The 22,021-nt window shown below is 43.8% G+C and overlaps 3 protein-coding genes across 11 annotated transcripts in view; all 3 read right to left on the bottom strand.

The window, feature by feature from the left end:
- Positions 1 to 9,112, bottom strand: part of prmt7 (protein arginine methyltransferase 7) — a 57,844-nt gene extending 48,732 nt beyond the window's left edge. Inside the window, exon 1 of one of the 2 annotated variants that reach the window (XM_052060872.1) lies at positions 8,859 to 9,112. In XM_052060872.1, the coding sequence (XP_051916832.1) occupies positions 8,859 to 8,953 (95 nt within the window). In that variant the 5' untranslated portion in view covers positions 8,954 to 9,112. Of the gene's footprint in view, positions 1 to 8,830 lie in introns of both variants that reach the window. The other variant, XM_052060873.1, reaches the window with a different exon arrangement.
- Positions 1 to 22,021, bottom strand: part of LOC127597709 (uncharacterized) — a 113,602-nt gene that overhangs the window by 77,565 nt on the left and 14,016 nt on the right. The gene's annotated exons all lie outside the window — the stretch shown is intronic.
- The window catches only part of exoc3l1 (exocyst complex component 3-like 1), a 48,710-nt gene continuing 40,571 nt past the window's right edge, over positions 13,883 to 22,021 (bottom strand). For 7 of the 8 annotated variants that reach the window (XM_052060859.1, XM_052060861.1, XM_052060863.1 and 4 more), the window contains 4 exons: positions 21,092 to 21,362; positions 18,660 to 18,815; positions 14,498 to 14,631; positions 13,883 to 14,383 (listed from right to left, as the gene is read on the bottom strand). In XM_052060859.1, the coding sequence (XP_051916819.1) occupies positions 14,197 to 14,383; positions 14,498 to 14,631; positions 18,660 to 18,815; positions 21,092 to 21,362 (748 nt within the window). In that variant the 3' untranslated portion in view covers positions 13,883 to 14,196. The remainder of the gene's footprint in view (positions 14,384 to 14,497; positions 14,632 to 18,659; positions 18,816 to 21,091; positions 21,363 to 22,021) is intronic. The other variant, XM_052060858.1, reaches the window with a different exon arrangement.

Here is a 22,021-nt window from a genome sequence, read left to right as displayed (position 1 = left end):
CCTTATTATTCCTGCAGCCTATCTGATCACTGGCAGGGCATAGCTGTTTATTGCCCGGGTCTTATTCTTGCCATTGAGCTGGCTTCTTAGGACTTGCCTCACTCGCTGGAGGTATTTGGCCGTAGCCGCTTTCCTTGTTGCCAGTTCGAGGTTGCCATTGGCTTGTGGTATACCGAGGTACTTGTAGCTGTCCTCAATGTCTGCTTCTTCAGGGAGTGAGACCCCTTCAGTGCGGACTACCTTTCCTCTTTTAGTAACCATCCGACTACATTTCTCAAGCCCGAATGACATCCCGATGTCGCTGCTGTAGATCCTGGTTGTGTGGATCAGGTAGTCTATGTCCCTTTCGCTCTTAGCATACAGCTTTATGTCATTGTTAGAAGAATCTATGAGCAAAAATGTATCATGTTCAAAGTTTCATTTATTTGGGCACATCGAAGCGTTTGGGTGCATATCCAGCACCCCCAAATGCCTAAACACTAAGGCGCTGTTGAAGTCCACAATTAGCACGTCAATACAGGTGGGCGATTATGGGGGAGAGGGCAAAACTCGGTCACAAAAGGGGAATGAATAATCCGGGAACAGCGGTTGAGCAACAAAAGACGAGTTGAGAACACCCGTCGCGCCCAGACGACACTGACCATCCGCAAAGTCTACAGCATGCTAATTCGATGTAGACCAGCCAGAAATGGCGCCAATGTACTGGTGGTTCGAGGTTGAAAAACAGGTAATCAATCACTACTGAGGGGCCCGAACGGGGGTGCGGCATGCAAATATTGGGGGCAGTGTTTTTCTTGTATTTTGCATATGTTACAATAAAATGTGGAACTCGCGGAGATGGGACTTTGAGTGTGATCGCGGAGCAACAACCGTCGGTCGCTCTCAGAGGTCCGCTACCGCCGATATTGAAGACGATTTTCCTGTGTGCCGAGTCGTTTCTTTAACTTTGTCAGAGAAAATCTCTGACAGTCATCCATGTAGAGGAGGTGACTGATTGTAGCTCCATTTCTGAGGCGGTATCCATAGCCTGTCTTGGTGATTACTTGGCTTAGGGGCTTCAGTCCTATGCAGAACAGCAGTGGGGAGAGTGCATCACCTTGGTATATGCCACATTTGATTGACACTTGGGTAAGTGGCTTGCCATTGGCTTCAAGTGTGGTTTTCCAAATCCTCATCGAGTTCGCAACGAAGGCTCTTAGGGTCCTGTTCACCTTATACAACTCCAAGCATTCAGTGATCCATGTATGTGGTCATAGGCTTTCTTGTAATCAATCCAGGCTGTGCACAGGTTGGTACGCCGGGACCTGCAGTCTTGTGCGACTGTTCTGTCAACCAGGAGCTGATGTTTGGCTCCTCTGGTATCTCTACCAATGCCCTTCTGTGCTTCGCTCATATATTGATCCATGTGGCCACTTATCTTAGCCGCAATGATGCCTGACATGAGCTTCCATGTTGTGGAGAGATAGGTTATTGGCCGATAGTTGGATGGGACTGCACCCTTTGAGGGATCCCCTTCATGATCAGGATCGTTCGCCCTTCGGTTAGCCATCCTGGGTGAGTCCCATCCCTCAGCAGCTGGTTCATTTGTGCTGCTAGGCGCTCATGGAGTGCTGTGAGTTTCTTTAGCCAGTAGGTGTGGACCATGTCCGGGCCTGGTGCTGTCCAGTTCTTCATATCTGAGACTCTTTCATGTATGTTTGCCACTGTTATGGTAACTGGGTTCTGTTCAGGGAGGTTGCTGTGCTCCTCTCTCAGGGTCACCAGCCATTGTGCACTGCTGTTATGTGCAACATCCTTCTCCCATATGCCTTCCCAGTAACTTTCAGTTTCCAGTCTTGGTGGGTCTGCTCTGCTGTTAGAACCCTGCCACTGAGCATACACTTTCGCAGGTTGTGTTGCGAACAGCCTGTTTATTCATCTGGCCTCATTTTCTTTCATGTACCTCTTTAAGCGACTGGAGCCTTTGTTTGGCAGTTTCTCAAGTGCTTCAGGTATGTTCATCTGGATGTACTTCTCGGGTATCGGCCTTTTCATCACACCTCTCTGGGCCTCCGTCAATTGACACATCTTTCCGAGCCGCCTTGATCTTAGCCTCCAACCGTCTTTTCCATGGTGGGTAACGTATCTCATGGCTTCCATGGTTGCTCTTATAGCCAAGCATCTCAACGATCACTGATGCTGAAGCGTATATTGGTTTACGTGGTCATTGGTTTCCGTGATCGTTACGGTCGGGATCGCCCTCAGTGCTGTATTCACACTTTCCATGAGACTTTCAGGTGGTACTTCACATAGCCGTTGTAATCGGTTTCTAGGTTGACCAGCTTTCATTCTTGCCATGATCTTAGCTTTCAGGTCAGTTGCTGCCTTGCTCAGCATTTCATTCATTGAGGCTTGCTTCCCAATCTCTGGTATGACCTCCTCCTCTGATCTGGCAGCCTGGGGCCCTTCACCATGGAACCTGCGTTGTCCCTCATCAATCTGAAGTTGTGACAGCAGTTGCCGTTTGTGGATGTTGGAACACTGAGCTACTAGTTGTTTCGTGGTCAACCGTGACTGTGGGTTTCGAAGTACCCATTTAGCCCACATTCTCTGCATGTAACCCCTCTGACTAGGGTTGCTTGAGTCGTAGCATTCCAACAGAGCCATGTTATCGCATATCGCCCATCTCCGCTTTGTTCCAGTAGCCCAAAAAAAAAAACCGCATCAACTTTACCCAAAAAGAGGGAGACGACATTAAAAAAAATCTAATCTGTCAAACTGGCCATTCCAAAGACACGCGAACAGAATTCTACAAAATATGTGACGGCATGCTAGTATTAACAGACAAGATGGACTACTTGGAAGGACAGTCACGGAAGAAACAACTTGGTAATTGATGGAATTGAAGAAACACCGGGAGAAATGTGGACTGAAACAGAGGAAAAAGTTCAAAAAAATCCTCAAGGAGAAGCTGCTGATACGGGGGCAAATCGAGGTGGAGAGAGCTCACCACACAGGAAGACCTGGAAGACCTCGACCGAGGCCGGTTGCGGTGAAATTTCTAAAATACAAGGACAGATCAAAGATCCTACAAAGCAAAGTACTTAAAAGGCTCCAACATCTACATCAACGAAGACTTTACAGATGCCGTACGACAAAAAAGAAAAGAGCTCCTCCCAAAATTAAAAGCTGCATGTGAAAGAGGGGAAACTGCCTACTTAAGACATGACAAACTTATCATCCACCCCGCGCCAGTACTCCAACACAACAGGCTTGAGTTCAACACCATCAAGCAGCATACTGAGAATTGTTCACCACACGATGACAAAAACTCTGACCCTACTGAAGCAGGAAATTCACATACCCCAAAAACATGGACTTCAAACCCTTTGATGACCCTTCGATGACTTCCAACCCTACTGACCACAAGACATTTGACCCTGAGAACAACTTGGACCCAGACAATAACTTTTTCAAGATCGACCAACCGCGAGGGAGCCAGAGACGACCGAGAGGAAACCAACAACGACTGCAGGGGAGCCAGCGACCGCGAGGGAGCCGGGAGACAACCAGTCAGCGACGACCGGTAGGGAGCCAAAGACGACCGAGAGGAAGCCAGCGACGACTGCAAGGGAGCCAGTGACCGCGAGGGATCTGGGAGACAACCAGCCAGCAGCCGCGAAGGAGCCAGCGACGACCGCAAGGGAGCCAGCGATGACCACAAGGGAGCCAGCGACCGCGAGAGAACTGGGAGACAACCAGCGAGCCTGAGGGAGCCGGGAGACAACCAGCCAGTGCGCGTGAGAGAGCCGGCGACGACCGCAAGGGAGCCAGCGACCATGAGGGACCCAGGAGACGTCCAGCCAGCAACTGCGAGGGAACCAGCGACCACAGCGAGGGAGCCAGCGATGACGGCGAGAGAGCGAGCGACGACAGCAAGGGAACCAACGACGAACGCGAGGGAGCCAGCGGCGACCGCGTGGGAGCGGGAAATTCACATCCCAAAAACATGGACATTCGATCCCGAGAACAATTTGGACCCAGACAATAACTTCTTCAAGAACAAACAAAGGGTAACAAACTCTGACTATTACCTGGTTGAACTATTCAACACTAATATAAAATTGGAAAATGCACTTTCAGTCATACACTCACACAGTAGAAGTCTCTGTAAAAACTTCACAAAAATCAAAGAATACCTGACTAAATTCAATAATTGACTAAATTAAAATAATTACCATATCAGAAACTTGGCTTGACAAAACAAGTGAAATGGAAATAGAAGGTTATGAAATGTTTGCAACTAATAGGGAAAACAAAAAAGGAGGGGGGGGTGTCAATACATGTAGACAAAGCACTTAAATGCAGTAAAATCGAGAGATTGACAAACACAATAGAAAACCTAATGGAATGTCTAACCATTGAAATACATAATAAAAAAGGCATCAAATATCATCATAAGTTGCATCTATAGGACACCAGGATCATGTATTGACACATTCAATAAAAAAAAAAACTAACAGATATGCTCAGTTACTACAACGATAAGAAAACACGAATAATATGTGGTGACTTTAACATTGACTTATTTAACCCAAATGGACACAAAAAAACAACTGACTTCATAAATACTATGTACAGTGTGGTACGAATAAAGGATATCTTACTTACTTACAGCAACAGCCTTTTCCCAGCAATCCTGAAACCTAGCAGAATAACAGTTGACACGGCCACATTAATAGATAACATATTTATCAATAAGATTGATCATAAAATGGAAAGTGGACTTCTCATTAATGACATAAGTGACCACCTACCCGTCTTTGCAGTTTTTCATAATTATTTTGACAGAAAACCTAAGTCAACAACTCACATAACAGAAATAAGACGAAGAACCCAACGCTCCATCGATGCTTTTAAGCAAGACCTAGAAAAACAAAACTGGACCGAGGTCTACTCAAACGAAGACCCAAATACAGCGTTTGAAGTATTTCAGTCTACCATAATCTCCTTATATGATAAACATTTCCATTAACTAAAGTCTCCAAAAAGTATAAAGACCCAAATAAGCCATGGATAACGAAAAGCATAGAAAACGCATGAAAAAGAAAAACAATTTACATAAATTGTTTTTAAAATTGAGAACTGAAGAAGCAGAAAAAAATATAAGACCTATAAAAATAAATTAGTAAATATAATAATAACCAGTAAAAGAGATCATTATCATGCACTATTAGAGCAGAGTAAAAGTAACACAGAAGAAATATGGAAAATACTTAATCAAGTAATCAGAAATAGTGCTAAAAAATGGATTATCCAGAGTATTTTATCAAAGGCAAAAATACTATTCTGGAAAAAACTGCAGAAATAGCAACTGAATTTCATGAGTATTTTGTCAACATCAGCAGTAACCTAGCAAAACAAATTCCTGATCCAACAAACTTGTTTGAAATAGATACGTAGAAAAAAAACTCCTCCACGATGTTCCTTGCTGCTGTAAAACAAGAAGTATCAAATATTGTAAAAACTTTTAAAAATAAAAAGTCAACCGATTGCTTTAATATTGATATGACAATAATAAAGCAGATTATAGAATATGTTGTGCGACCTTTCACGCACATATGCAACCTGTCATTCAAAGCTGGTATCTTTCCATCAAAAATGAAAATTGCTAAAGTTATTCCAATCTATAAAAGTGGAGAAAGACATCTGTTTACAAATTATAGACCAATATCACTACTACCACAATTTTCAAAAATATTAGAAAAACTACTTTCTCGCAGACTTGATAGCTTTATACAAAAGCATGCGCTGTTAAGTGAGAATCAATATGGCTTCAGGGAAAAACGGACCACCTCAATGGCAGTTATGGAGTTTGTGGAAGCAATAGCCACAATTATAGACAATAAAGAATTTACTGTTGGGGTTATCCTAGATCTAAAAAGGCTTTTGACACAATAGATCACAGTATATTATTGAAAAAACTAGAACGATATGGCATTAGTGGTGTAGCTTATGAATGGATAACAAGTTATTTAGAAAACAGATATCAGTACGTGCAGCTGAACAATAAAAAAACGAATCAACTTAAAATCACTCATGGAGTTCCTCAGTGGTCAGTGCTTGGTCCAAAACTATTCATCTTATATATAAATGACTAGCTGGTTCGCCGCCCTCCGGGCGGCTCATCACCTAGTTCCTGCGGAAGGCTGGTAAGGTGGGCCTTCGGTCCACAAAAGTGTTGTTGCTTGGTTCAACTTTTTGTTCATCTTCATTGCTTATCGCGAAAATAAAGAGATGTTTAGCTCTACTAAATAACTAACAATTTTATTGCAATGCTTGTGGGTAGACAACATTTTTTCGCTAAGATGCCCGCGCGATCGTAGTGAGCCACTGCCTGAGCGGCGCAGTGGCGGCGCGCAGTGGCAGCGCGCAGTGGCGGCGCGCAGCGGCGCGGTGAAGTAGGTACGTTTTGAAAAGGGACAGACGGAAGGACAGACCGCGTACGGGACGACGCGCAATATATATAGAGATATAGATATCTGCAAGGTCTCAAAACAATTTAAATGTGTCCTATTTGCTAATGATACAACTTTCTACTGTTCTGGAATAAATCTGAAACAGCTCCTGACAACCGTAGAAAACAAATAAATTAAAAAACTGGTTCAACAGAAATAATTTGTCACTTAAGCTGAAAAAAATCGAATTGTTTTTGGCACAAGACCAATCAAACACCAGGCTAAAATTATGGTAAACTCAATTGAGATAGAAAGAGCGTATGAAACCAAGTTTCTCAGATTAGTAATAGACTCAAAACTATGTTGAAAGCCACATATCGATAACGTAAAAAGAAAAATAGCCAAAACCGTAGGTATCCTCTACAAAACCAAGGAAGTAGTCAATAAGAGATCTTTTTATACATTATACACTTCATTATTATTCCCATGTATGACCTACTGTGTGGAAATATGGGGAAATGCCTGCAAAACAAACACACTCCCTATTCTAAAACTACAAAAAAAAAGCAATTTGAATTATTAATAGATCAAAATATACGGAACTCACAAATCCACTATCAAATTAAATACAATGAAATTTTATGACCTCGTTGACTTTAAAATCGCCCAATTAATGTACAAAGCACACAATAACCTGCTCTGCCAAAACATTCTGAAGTTTTTCAAAATTCAAAAAGCAGCTATGATTTAAGAGGTACCAACTTATTCAAAAAACTCAAAACAAGAACAAACATCAAGCAAACAAGTGTATCTATCAAAGGTGTTAATCTGTGGAATAATTTCGAAACGGACCTGAAAATGAATAAATCGCTTGCTGAGTTAAAAAACAAATTCGAAAAAATAGTTCAAACAACCTACATAAATCAGAGTTAAAATGATCAATTCTAAACATTAAATCTAATGATAAATCAGAAATAAGTTGATAAATATAGAAAGGTATTGAAATATCAATTAAGAATACAAGAGAAAATTGACACAAGAGTGGATGTATATACCGTATTTTCACGACTATAAGGCGCCATTAAAAGTCTTAAATTTTCTCCAAAATGGACAGGACGCCTTATGGTGCGGAGCGTCCTTTATGTGCGCTGAGTTCCAAAATCTGACTGACAGCCGACACGCTGTTTATATAGAGAAAAGGCGGAAGTGACTGTGGCCAGGCATGCGGGAAAGAAGTCGGCCAATCAGGGAAGTGTGGGCGTGTATATATACATATGTGGAGAGGGAGAGAGAGAGAGAGAGGGAGAGAGAGGACAGGCAAGCTAGTCCGCCAATGGTGAAGGGTGGGCGTGTAAGTGGACGCTGAAGGGACGCCTCAAGCCAGTACCAACACTTGTATAGAGTGTGGCAATGTGCATTGTTGCAAAACAACTCCGGTTTTGGTTTCTAAGAACCCCTGAAAATAAATTTGACAAAAAGACACGCCTACGAAGCTCAGTTCAAACTTAAAGCCACCGGTTATGCTTTTGGCATGCGTGCCCATCTCATAGCAGCGGTGAAAAAACAAGTCAAGCAAATGAACTCTGAGCTTGCCGTTATTCCCGGAGGCTTGACTAAAGAACTCCAACCGCTGGACATTGGCATCAACCGGGCGTTCAAAGTAAAGTTGCGAACGGCATGGGAACAATCGATGATCGGTGGCAAACACAACTTTACAAAGAGTGAGAGGCAGCGCTTGGCGAGTTCCACCACAATACGCAACAACGAGAGGGAACGCGGCGTTTTTGATGGATTACGGTACTTGCACAATTGTTCAATTCTTTCTACACACACACACGCGCTGCCACCATGTTTCGCTCCGTTCTTTACTTTCAAATGTGGGAAAGCTTCACACGAGAGAAATGTTGACTTTGCTGCTGCTACTCCTTCTTTCCGCTCGGCAATGCGTAGCAACTCACACTAGCATGTGATGCATTCAATGACAACTGAGATGTGCAGTCCTCTGCTTCTGATACAGAGGATGAGGACTTTGATGGATTTCTGGGTGATGATTGATCGAAAAACGTGAGAACATTGTACGATGGCTAAATAAAATACACCCGAACTCAGTTCTGCTTTCGTTGCCTTTTTAAAAACGTGTTTTTAGCTTATCTGTATGTCAGTCAATAAAGTCAGTAAACTTAGCAACAGATTGGCACATTTAGAGGTGTCGGTCAAGTAACTTCAAACTGCCATCTCACTTGTCTTGCTCACAAAACACTAAAAACACATTCGTTGCGCATTAAGGACGTCTTTTAAATTAACATTGCAAAATAAACGTAGCTAGACCTGTTATTTGAATTCTGTTATCCTAATGTGGTTTTTTTCTACATGTGAAAAAATTCTTGTCTGGGCCACGTTGTGATGCGAGCTGAGTGCTACCTGGCTATCTCCTGGTGATAGTCGAAGTCTTCGGGCTCCTCCACGCAGTCAAAACCGCCAATGGACGATTTGGTTCGTCCACAAAATGCCTTCATTTTTGCCACTATTACTTTGACAATTGGCTACTTTGTTTGAAAAGCAAAACTCAAGTCACAATTTTCCTCTCAAGTCAAAGTACACAAAACACAGCATTACCACCACGGGAGCTGCCATTGTTATCATCGTCATCATGAGCATCATCACACATCGTCTGAAAATAGGTAAATAACACGCCCCTTTTGACAGGCGTGCCTACGACTACAACAAGCTTGTAGGGGCAAAGGCGTCGGCGCATTCGTAGCATGAGAACGGCAAGGAATCCGAAAGAACACGCTTTCTAGTTCAGTGTACTGCAAACAGTTGAGCACATTGCCGTACAATTACAGTATGACAAGGAAACCAAGAATAGCCTCCGAATGTTTAGATGTCACCAATGAATTATTTTTCTGTCATTATAACGAATGCTTCAGCATTCACAAATAACTAAACCGAATAAAAATCAGTTGAGAAATTGGCAAGTTACAATGTATTGTCAATGCCCCCGTTTTATTGAATGTAACTGGCAACATCGCCCCTGCCAACATGGACGTTATCTAGGCATGTCGATGAGCAGCGCTACAGGCGCGATGAAAAATACGGCTGCATTCGAACAATGTGGCAAGTCGGACTTCTCCGCCCTCAAAAGTGCACTTGGACCCTGACTTCAGTCTGACGTCACTCGACAATGGAGACCCCCGTGAATGGCAAAACATATTTTACATGATTAAAAACATACTGTATATTTCAATTTATTTATTATTACAATAATTTTATTATTTTACATTGCTTCACGTTACACAGTGTGTTTTGAACTGAGTGTGTGAGGATCTGCCGTTATCTCTCAGCAATAAGATATTTGGTGAATGAATGAAATGCTTTGAAGAGCAGATATTGTTTTATTTATAAAAATGAAGGACGTTATGACGAAGGTTTGCCAGAGGTCTAATATGTTGTAATGAAACACCGCAAATTTTCAACGTCGTTCGAGATGAAGAAATCGCTAATTATCTTAAAAGGGCTGCGCCTCACCTACAAAAAAAACTGCTAGTTTGGTCGGCACTTGGCAACGTTCTGCTACGGAAAATCTTAGGACTCAAACTTAATAAAGCGTAAGTCCTCACATGATGACGAAATTCATTCTTTCATTCATCTTCCGAACCGCTTGATCCTCACTAGGGTCGCGGGGGGTGCTGCGATTGGCTGGCAATCTATTCAAGGTGTCCCCCGCCTACTGCCCGAAGACAGCTGGGATGGGCTCTCCTTGACTAGTCTTTGAGGCAACCCTGCAACAGTTTTACAGTTTTATTAGCCAGGTTGAATAATTACTACTGATATAGATGATAATAACAAACACTAACCTAAATACTGGAGTCAAGGAAGGAGTGAAGTCATCAGTCTGATTCCTCAAACTCTTTTTCTCCCACAGTTTTTTTTATCTCCCTCTTTATCTATTCTATTCTATTCTATTCTATTCTATTCTATTCTATTCTATTCTATTCTATTATCTATTTATCTATAAGTACCATCTGGCTGTTTTGATATTACGCGGCTGGTCTTCATGTCATGGAGCAACGTGGTGATGGAACCCAAAAAGCAGGCAGGAGCGGGGTGTATTTGAAGAATTGTATTTAAAACAAAGAAAACTAAATCCAAAGCACACAAAGTCCAAAGTATCAAACAAAAACCATACCAGAAAGTTTCTGGCAGAAACTAAAAACTCTCAATAACAAAAACATGACCAAAACAGGACTGAAGCTAAAACATAACAATGAAACAAACATGACGGTAGCAAGAAGCAACAAGACCCGACACCGAGTGTTTGGGCAGGAGTCCTTTTTTACAACTAATTACCAAATGACCAACAGGTGTGCAGCTGCCGGCGAAGCCCTACAGTGGCACCTGTTGGTCCCTAAACCGAATCATGACACTTTACAATGTGTTATGTGAAAATTACTTGTTTATGGTTCCAGTGGCAGAATACATTTCGAAAAAGGAGATTACAATCCCCATCGCCTTGCGCAATGGACAGAGGTGTGACCTGGAAACGGCTTTTTGAGTCATAAGCACACTACTGTCATCCATCCATCCATTAGCTGAGCCACCCAACCGCATGAGGGTTGCAGGGGTGCTGGAGCCAATCCCAGCTATCTTCGGGCAGTAGAACATGCTACAGCCCACCGTAAAATATCTCCTAATAAGACTTGACAGGGCTGGAACAGGGGGCCTGGCACCCTCAAAATAATGCCGCCCCGTCACTCCCCCGAAACCAAATCCCTCAAAATATTTGTTACTGTCTTAATGTCTTGCTTGCCCCCTCAAATATAAAATACTAGCTGGTTCGCCGCCCTCCGGGCGGCTCATCAGCTAGTTCCTGCAGAAGGCTGGTAAAGTAGTGGTTCGCCGCCCTCCGGGCGGCTCATCACCTAGTTCCTGCGGAAGGCTGGTAAGGTGGGCCTTCGGCCCACAAAAGTGTTGTTGCTTGGTTCAACTTTTTGTTCATCTCCATTGCTTATCGCGAAAATAAAGAGATGTTTAGCTCTACTAAATAACTAACAATTTTATTGCAATGCTTGTGGGTAGACAACATTTTTTCGCTAAGATGCCCGCGCGATCGTAGTGAGCCACTGCCTGAGCGGCGCAGTGGCGGCGCGCAGCGGCGGCGCGCAGCGGCGCGGTTAAGTAGGTACGTTTTGAAAAGGGACAGACGGGAGGACAGACCGCGTGCGGGACGACGCGCAATATATATATAGATATCAAGTTGTTTCTCGTGTCATGTTTCTACACTCTGCTCCATCTCCCCTTTTCGCTCTCCTCAGAGTATCGGCCTGCTGCCGACTCGCTGTGAGGGATAGCTGTCAGCAACGAGCGGAGATCCAACTTCCAATCACCCTTCAGTACACGATTGAGCCAGGGTCAGGTTTCTTAGCAGTTTGCAGCAGGAAACTGCAAATGTAAAGCAAATGAGCTTTGTTAAACTCGTTCATAGTGTTTTGTGTCGTGACATACCGTATTTTCACGACTATAAGGCACCATTAAAAGTCTAAAATATTCTCCAAAATGGACAGGACGCCTTATAATGCGGAGCGTCTTTTGTATGAGTTGAGTTCCAAAACCTGGCTGAGACCCAACACGCTGTTTATATAGAGAAAAGGCGGAAGTGAGGTCGGCCAATCAGTGAAGGCCGTCCGTGCACATATATGTAAATATATGGAGAGAGGTGTACGTGAGTGAGGACAGGCATGGGGGCGGGGGGGTCCGCCAATGAGTGAAGGGTGGGCGTGTAAGTGGACGCTTAAGGCACACCTCTAGCAGGTACCAGCACCTGTATATAGTGTGAGTATGTGCATTATTGCAAAACAACTTCGGTTTTGGTTTCCAAGAACCCCCGAAAACGACTTCCACAAAGAGACACGCCTACGAAGCTCAATTCAAACTCCAAGCCATCGGTTATGCAGAGAAACATGGGAATCGAGCAGCCGCCACAGAATTTAATGTCAACGAATCCATGGTTCGCAAATGAAGGAAGCAGGAGAACGAGCTTCGCCAAGTCAAAAAGACGAAGCTGAGTTTCCGTGGAAATAAGGCGAGGTGGCCCGAGTTGGAAGACCAACTGGAGCGGTGGATTCTTGATCAAAGAGCAGCCGGCAGAAGCGTCTCCACGGTCATCATTCGACTAAGGGCGAAAACGTTAGCCGAAGAATTGAAAATTGAACATTTTCAAGGAGGTCCGTCTTGGTGCTTTCGCTTTATGAAACGGTGCCATCTATCCGTAAGAGTGAAGACGACCGTGGCGGTCTTCCAGCGGACTACAAAGAAAAGCTGGCCGTTTTCCGCACCTACTGCAGTAAGAAGATTGTCGACAAACGCATCCAGCCTAACCACATAACCAACATGGACGAGGTCCCGCTGACTTTCGACATCCCGGTGAACCACGCTGTGGAGAAGAAGGGGACCAGCACGGTTGCGATACGGGGTATGAGAAGTCTGCTTTTACTGTCGTTCTTGGTTGTCATGCCAACGGACAGAAACTGCCACCTATGGTGATTTTTAAGCGAAAGACGCTGCCGAAAGAAAAGTTTCCAGCCGGCGTCATCGTGAAAGCAAACCAAAAGGGCTGGATGGACGAGGAGAAGATGAGAGAGTGGCTAAGTGAGGTCTATGTTAAGAGACCGGATGGCTTTTTCCATGCCTCGCCGTCACTCTTGATTTGCAACTCCATGCGTGCCCATCTCACAACAGTGGTGAAAAAGAAAGTCAAGCAAATGAACCGGGCATTCAAAGTGAAGTTGCGAGCGGCATGGGAAAAATGGATGATCAATGGCGATCATAGCTTTACGAAGAGTGGGAGGCAGCACCAGGCAAGTTACGCCACAATCTGTGAATGGATTGTGGCTGCTTGTACGAACGTATCTGCTAGTACAGTTGTTTGAGCTTTTGGCAAAGCCGGCATCATTTCTGTGGAGCCACATGACAACGAGAGTGACTCTGACAACGAGAGGGAACCCGGCGGTTTGGATGGATTACCGATACTTGCACAATTGTTCAATTCGGATACAGAAGATGACGACTTTGATGGCTTTCTGAGTGATGATTGAGCAAAAAACGTGAGTACCTTGTAAATAAAATACACCCTAACTCAGTTCTGCTTTCGTTGCCTTTTTAAAAACGTGTTTTAGCGTGTATCCGTATGTCTTGGCATGCTACCGTATGCTTCAAGCTAACGTCTTAGCGAACGTGTTAGTGTGCACGCATGCATGCCGTCTGTTTAAGCTGGCGTATGTTTTACCACTGTAAAACTGCGCCCATTAATACAGTGCGGTTTGTCTATGTGTAAAATACAGAAATGGCACCCATTAATGAGACTGTGCACAACCGTACGGTGCGTCGAATAGTCGTGAAAATACGGTACTTAATTGCTAATAACATAATAAAAACAAGAGTTAATATTCTTCATGAATATCTTTATTTGCTCAGTCAACAACAACAACCAAAACCATAAAACCAAATTCTTCTCATCGCTCAGCTCGAGCCTAAAACCAAAAATCAAATTCTTTTAGTAACTAAGCTGTAGCGTATTCTCCTTGACTACATATTCTAACAAGCTCAACGTTTGATGATGAATTTCTGTACTAGATAGACATTGGCTTGAAACTGAGATGCCATGAAAAAGGACCGTACGTCAGAAACACATATTGTAGCTTTTTTATCGTATCAAAAAAATATATACATACATATATATAACTGACTGCGAAGTCAATCATCATGCACATTTGGCAGTTGGCAGGCAGAAGGCCATTGTTGAAGGTGGAACCTGGATATCTGTGAAGATCGGGCGGTATCCAGGTGGCAGAGGGGCGGTACTGTGTTGCAGAAGCTCCAGCGCCGATACTCTTATGTCCCTGGAGATGTCACCACGGATGTCCAGCAACACAGACACATGTTCTTCACTGGACAGTCAAACGAGACATGACTCATGTAGTTTTTCTTAGTATTCACATTCATTTCTGGGGTAATTTGTTTTTGGTCTTTAATCGTGATTGATAAAAGCAGATTTTGCTGACCTGATGTCGGGATATTTTGTTGCAAGGCCAGACACCTCAAGAGGGAGCATGCTGGGGTCTTTGAGTTTGATGAAGTCAGCCAAGACTGGAAGTAGGTTTAATGGTTTCACTTCAGATAATAACCCATCACCTTCCTTTAAAGATATGGGATCAAAGTCAGTCTTCCAACTCAGTCCTGACGTTAGGCAACAGGAGCAACACCAACATTCACACTCACAAACACAAGTACTGGGAGACAGGAATTGTCTTGACTACCGACAAGAACAATATTTAGGTTTACTGTATTTCCTTGAATTGGCCTCCACTGTCTGGTTCAATTGCTCCAATTAATCATGGGTTGCATCACAATCTGCATAAATGCCATATTTCAAATAAATGTCTACTCTTTCCCCAGGAACTCAAATGCAATGGTTTTGCAGCTTCAGTGTCTCAAGTTTTTTCAAAAACAAATGAATAAAAGATCACTTCAAAAATACAACGATATCAGTAGCCATATTGTGGAGACACATTGTTTCATGCTGAAGTGCAAGACAGGTTTCCCTGCACGCCAAACAAATAGTTGATGTAACTCTGAGGCTTTCTGCATGCCTGTACAGTACCGTACATACCACAAGCACTCATACAAGGCGCATGATTGGTTCCCGCCACGACATCGACCAATGAGAGCACGAGTTATTTAATCATCGATGATCCATCATATGGGCGGCCCGGTAGTCCAGTGGTTAGCACGTCGGCTTCACAGTGCGGAGGTACCGGGTTCGATTCCAGCTCCGGCCTCCCTGTGTGGAGTTTGCATGTTCTCCCCGGGCCTGCGTGGGTTTTCTCCGGGTACTCCGGTTTCCTCCCACATTCCAAAAACATGCTTGGCAGGCTGATTGAACACTCCAAATTGTCCCTAGGTGTGAGTGTGAGTGCGAATGGTTGTTTGTTTCTGTGTGCCCTGCGATTGGCTGGCAACCGATTCAGGGTGTCCCCCGCCTACTGCCCGGAGACGGCTGGGATGGGCTCCAGCACCCCCCGCGACCCTAGTGAGGATCAAGCGGTACGGGAGATGAATGAATGAATGAATGAATGATCCATCATATCATCCAAAACACTCTGAGAATCTGGAGAAATCTCTTCACGTAAGCAGCAAGCCTGAAAACCAACAATGAATATCCGTGACCTTCGAACCCTCCGATGGCACAACATTAATAAAAACTGTCATCAGTGTGTAAAGGATATAGCCACATAGGCTCAGCCACACTGCAGAAACTGTTGACAGTAAACACAGTATGTTGCTACAATGACCAATGTAAGATAAAACTCTATCATGTGAAATGAAAGCCGTATATCAACAACATCGAGAAACGTCGCTGGCTTATCTGGGCCTGAGCTCATCTGAGACGGACTGATGCAAAGTAGAAAAGTTTGCTTCTCAGTGCAATACTCAAAAGCCAGTATTGGTGATGGTATGGGTGTGTGTGCATTCATGCCCATGGTACGGTAACTTGGACATCTGTCAAGGCACCATTAATGCTGAAAGATACATGCAAGTTTTGAAGCCAATATCCTGCCATACAAACAATGTGGTTTTTCAGCGATGTCCCTGTTGTATAAATATATGTATAAGTATATGTTGTATATGTATATGTATTTGTATATGTATATGTGTATGCAAGAAAGTAGTTAAGATTGCACGGTTGTCTGTGTCTAATGTGTTGTCTTGTATTATTTTGTCCTTTTATGTTAACTTTTCTTTCGAGGGCGGCACGGGCACCCGCAGCGGCTCCTCTTGTTGTATGTTGTCAAGTCAAGTCAAGTCAAGTCAACAGTATTTATAGAGCACTTTCAAACAGCCATCGCTGCATACAAAGTGCTGTACATGGAGCGATTTAACATATACAATAAACAGTAAGACGAATCAGTAATAAGTAATAAGTAATAAGGCGGTAGAAAGATACAAGAATGTTGTGAGAGGGAAGACATTTCATCTGACAATAAAGTTGTACTTGATACTGTTAACTTCAGCAAGATAATGCAAAGCCACATTTTGTATGTGTTATTACAGTGTGGCTTCATATTAAATGAGTCTGATTACAAGACTGGCCAGCTAGCAGTCCAGCCTTGCCTCTCTTTGTGAATTTGTAGTGCGGTATAGATAGGCAAAATATCTAGACTGTTGATCAACTGAAGTTGTACACTGTGCAAGAATGGGAAGGAATTCCTCCTACAAAACTTCAGCAGTGGGTGTCCTCTGTTCCCAGTGTTGTTAAGTGTAGTTAGAAGGATAGGTGGAGAAGTAAACATCCCTTTTCTGCTTGGCTCTCGACGAAGGTGGACGCTTTTTACACAGCTCCTGCCCTCACCCCCACTCTCTCCTTGCTCGCCACTTAGTCTTTGTGCTGTCTTCGTCTAACTTTTCCTAGCCTCCTACCGTATTTTCAGCCGAAGAACTAACCATGGAATTAGTTGGCTGGTCTCTCGAAGTAATCGACAAAATTTTTTCGACGGAAAGAGCGGGCAGTGGGGAGCCTGCTTGCCCTCCGGGGACATTTGCTGCCGGATGCGTCCTGGATCCATGGAGAAAGTGGAGACCGGTGTGCCTGGCAATACTGTCCGTGCAGGATGTGGAAGACATCTACATTATTGGCCTTTTGATAATAGGTATGCTGCTGTTTGGTGTTGGCAGCTTTCTGTTCCATCGCAAAATTCGACAGACGGGAGCGGCTTTATTGGAAGTGAAGAAGCTGCCAGTTATTCTGGATGGTTTGGCGCGAATGTCCAACACTCAGACTCAAGCGGTGACTGAGCTCAACCGCAATATTGATGCGGTTTTGGAGCGACTCTGCGCGATCGACAACATCATGGAGAAGTTGGAATCCGCGCTGCGGAAAGAGTTTTTGGATTCGGCTGATCAGCGCCAGTGAAGAGATACAAGCCACGGACTCAAGGCTGTCTGAAATTGTTGGCGGCTGTCCCTCCAAAACAAACAATGCTATCTGGCCCTTTCCCATGGATGGAAGTAGGCATGGAATCTAGGGCCCTCACCATCACCCCCCTCCTTCTCGGTCATGGACTTATAAGCAGTGTCGACTGTCTTCATGATGAGCAGACCTCGACGAAGCAGCTATGACCGGCAGTATGTACACACATACACATACACAACTGGACAATCACACACGCATACATATCCTTATTATCACCGTCTTCATCGCTCCGATTCTTTTCCCCCGTGACGTAGTATTATCTGCAGAGCGCATCGGGGACTGTGCAGCTGGTCAGTTAGGCTGCGTCACGGTCGCCCCCCGGCCACTCCTCCTTCCCATCCATCCGCCCTCTCATTACATGTTATGTCTTGTGACTTGATGTAACTGTCATATGCTTATTTATGTGTTTGGGTCTTTTTTTATCCTGGACTTAAATTATCCTCAGAAGAGGATAGTTCGAGCGTGGTTTTTTTTCCCTCTCCCTACCCAGTGTTTTCCTTTCTGAACTCTGACTGTAAATTTCCCCATTGTGGGACAAATAAAGGATATCTTAATACCACTGTGCCAGCTTTTATGGAACATGTTGCAAGCATGAAATTCAAAATGAGTGATTATCACCACAAAATATATTTCCATCCATCCATTTTCTGAACCACTTTATCCTCACAAGGTTCGCGGGTCATACTGGAGCCTATCGCAGATGTCTTCGGGCAGTAGGCGGGGGATACCCTGAACCGGTTGCCAGCCAATCACAGGGCACACAGAGACGAACAACCATCCGCTCTCACACTCACACCTAGGGACAATTTAGAATGTTCAATCAGCCTGGCATGTATATTTTTGGAATATGGGAGGAAACCGGAGTAGCCGCAGGCCCGGGGAGAACATGCAAACTCCACACAGGAAGGCTGCAGCCGGGATCGAACCCACAACCTCTGCATTGCGAGGTTGACGCGCTAACCATTGGAACACTGGGCCGCCCACATTGATAATTTTGAATCTTCAATATATTGTTTATTTATGGTGTACTGTATTCAATTTTGTACTGCTTGAAAAGGCTTCGCAAAGCAATTTTTTTTAGAATAGCTGGCTGTGCACCAAGTTCAACTACCGTACTTATGTCACTTTGTCAATAAGGAAAAACTTGAAAATTGCTGCATCATTCATAACAGTAAAATGATGATTTAACTGACCAAATCATGGAAAATGTCTCCAAATTGTTGGTTATCTTTGACCATCTGCTGAGTGAATTTTCTCCTTTCCTCAGCACTGCGACATATCAGCCTCTTCTGCATCAGTGCTTTGACATACTCCACCACCATCAACCACTGGGCCTCCTCCTGCAGCCGCTGTACATACACAGAGCAAGATCATTAACTCGATGCATTATACATTCATTACGGATGCAATCAATGAATGGGGCACACGCTTAAGAGTCATCTTTCTCTTAATCCGCAAATTTGGTGGACAGGTTCAGAAAAACAGAATTATGTATTCATGTTTGGGATAACCATGTTGTCATAAGTTTGCAGGTAGCAAAATACTTTTAAAAAGTTTTTTTAGACAAGATAGTTTTTACACATTTTTGGTAAATCATGCAATGACTGTGTGAATATGAAATAGACAACATTGGAAAGGACAGCTCAGAAACCCCTTTTGATGATGGCAATAAATGGACTGTGTTGTTTTTTCCCCATGTAAATACTTGTTTCCTACTTTTTCTACTTTCTTCTCTCCAAACTTTGCTGCTGTAAATTGCATATTTCTCCATTGTGATACAATCACAGTTTTCTTATCTTATCTTATCTTATCTTGTCTTATCTCATCTTCTTATTTTATCCCTCACTTCAGTGGGGGCCCTCTCTGGAGCCAGGCCTGGAGGTGTGGGTTGATGGTGAGGTAACATGAGTCACCTTTTCAATGCCTCATTACCTGTGGGACGGGGCCAAGAGAGTCTGGTGCGTAAAAAGCTGACTCTGACTGGTTACAGAAGCTGGCTCTAGGGATGTGGAATGTCAGGTCTCTTGCAAGGAAAGAGCCTAAGCTGGTGTTCATGGCCCCGAAGTTTTAACCACATAGTTTTGGCCTCCCTCTACACACAGCTCCAGCTCTTAACGTGACAAGCCAAATGAGGTGGTTTGCGCTTTTATTTAAGATGCCTAATTGAGGCCTCACTGATATTGTGTGGCTAGTGAAACTATGGCTTGCTTATTGTCTTGGCTGGCCTGGAGATGTCTCGGGATTCCCGCGGTAAAGCTGCACAAAGTGGATGAGGAGAGAGAATTTTGGGCTTTTCTGCTTAGGTTTCTGCCCATGTAACCTGACACCATATAAGAGATAGAAGGGGGAAAAAAAATTAAAAATCCTGGCATTTCAAGGTTGATTCCCAAGTTGCGCTTCCACATTGAAAATGTCCTTTATGATTGCCTCACTACTATAACCAATTCATATCAAATAATATATACATTCTGTTTGAAATTATTAGGCATTATGTATTTTGGTTTATACAGTTCCCTAAACAGTCTGAGCTTTACACAGAATAAATTTATCCATCCATCCGTCCATTCTCTGATCCACTTGCCCTCACAAGGGTCGTGGGGCGTGCTGAAGCCTATCCCAGCTGTCTTTGGACAGTAGGCAGGCATCGCCCTCCTGAACCAGCTGCCAGCCAGTCGCAGGGCACACATAGACGAACAACCATTAGCGCTCACACTCAACCCTCGGGACAATTTTGAGTGTTCAATCAGCCTGCCATGCATGTTTTTGGAATGTGGGAGGAAACTGGAGTACCCGGAGAAAAGCCACGCAGGCACGGGGAGAACATGCAAACTCCACACAGTAAGGCCGGAGCTGGAATCGAACCTCTGCATTGTGTGTCACGTTCGGGCAAGCCGAAATAAAGTTGGGATCCCAGAAGTGCAGACACCAAACAAGGTCTCCGTAGGAAAAGGGTTTAATATACAAAAATTCGCACCGACAAAGTGCTGGTCAAAACAAGGACCAGAGGGCACAAAAACGAATAACAAAAAGCGCTTGCCCAAAAGGCAAGGAGGGAAAAATAAGAATCGCGAAGGCAAACAAAAAACAACGTAACCACTACAAGCAAGCGAGAGCCAAATCACAAACTAAGAACCATACTTACAAAATACTGAGCACCGAGAGTTCAAAAAGCGAAACACGACGAGGTCTGTAGCAATAGGAGTCAATGAGCAAGGAAGTAGCAAGGCAAAATGCAATACTCCAGCGACATGTGCATATCAGAGGGCTCCTTAAATACAGAGTGAGACTAATCATAGATTGGCAGCAGGTGTGAACAGAAGTCCGCTAATGCCACCTGCTGGCCAGACTGAAACATAACCGTGACATTGTGAGGTCGACGTGCTAACCAGTTGACCACTAGACCGCCCAATAAAATTTAGTATTTTAACAATTAAATTAGGTTCGGTCGAGTAAGATGATTGTTTTTTTAAATGAAGCCTAGTAATGATGATAACAGCAATATTTTTTTGTGTGTTCAAATTCATACTTTTCTAACTTGACAAAGCTTTTATACATCTGTGAAATAACCCGAACCCCCAGCCAAGATAGCTAAGTGTGGTGCCAGTAGAGCAATTGCTGCTCAGACCTGTCGGCAGGGCGGTTGAACATGGCTGTACAGGTCCAGATGATACTGCAGGATGTGGCAGAGTTTAGGAGTGGGCTCTCCCTGGACTAGCCAGGGCCGTGTCAGTAGGCCAGTGAGGAATGGCTTTAGGTCCAACAGCAGCTGATCCATTACTATGCGACAAGCCCTCCGTACTACTCGATCCAGACCTGCCAGTGGGTTGGGAGGAGTCCGTGAGAACAGTCCTATTTTGCCGGATGACTGTTGCTGCTGAAGGCTCTCTGTAGACTTTCTGTGTCAAATATTAAAGAGAGAAAACAATTATCGAATGACACATATTCCATAAGCCAGCGGTGAAACTACAGAGTAACTACTAAAGTAACACAACTAGAGTAGTGACAATGTATAGAATTCGCAGAATTTTATATCTGTCATCTATTGAGTAACATTAAAAGGGGGAGGGCATTTTTTCATACAACAAAAAACCAAGATAAATCATTTCAAAACTTTATGCACCATTAAATGTGACTCAGTCCTTGGATTTCACTCAAACCCAACACAAAACTCAGTGTCAGAACTATCCGAGATTTCACTGACGAGATGAAGAGCTTTATCAATATTGGAATCAAAATGACGCCACATCTTCCACCCGATTTCCCACGCCTTAATCCTGTCCTTTGTACGGCCCCATCAATCCCAAATTGATGGGGCGCAAGATCTGCAACACCGGAAGCTGTTTGCGATCAGAAGTCTGAAATTGCAGCTTGTGATGAAAGCTGTTTCGATATATATTTTTAAAAATTATTCTCATTCAAAGTTTGTTTCATCGGCAATTCACCGATTCCACTGGCAAAGAATGGGAATCTGGAGCGGCAGGAGACAAATTTTAAAATGTTCATGTCCACACGATAGTTTCTGCACTTAAGGCGCTGCAAAAGTGTGTCCCATGCC

This window comes from Hippocampus zosterae, chromosome 3 (genome assembly GCF_025434085.1).
Source record: "Hippocampus zosterae strain Florida chromosome 3, ASM2543408v3, whole genome shotgun sequence".
NCBI classification, from domain to species: domain Eukaryota; kingdom Metazoa; phylum Chordata; class Actinopteri; order Syngnathiformes; family Syngnathidae; genus Hippocampus; species Hippocampus zosterae.
This window is presented reverse-complemented; position numbering and strand designations above follow the sequence as displayed.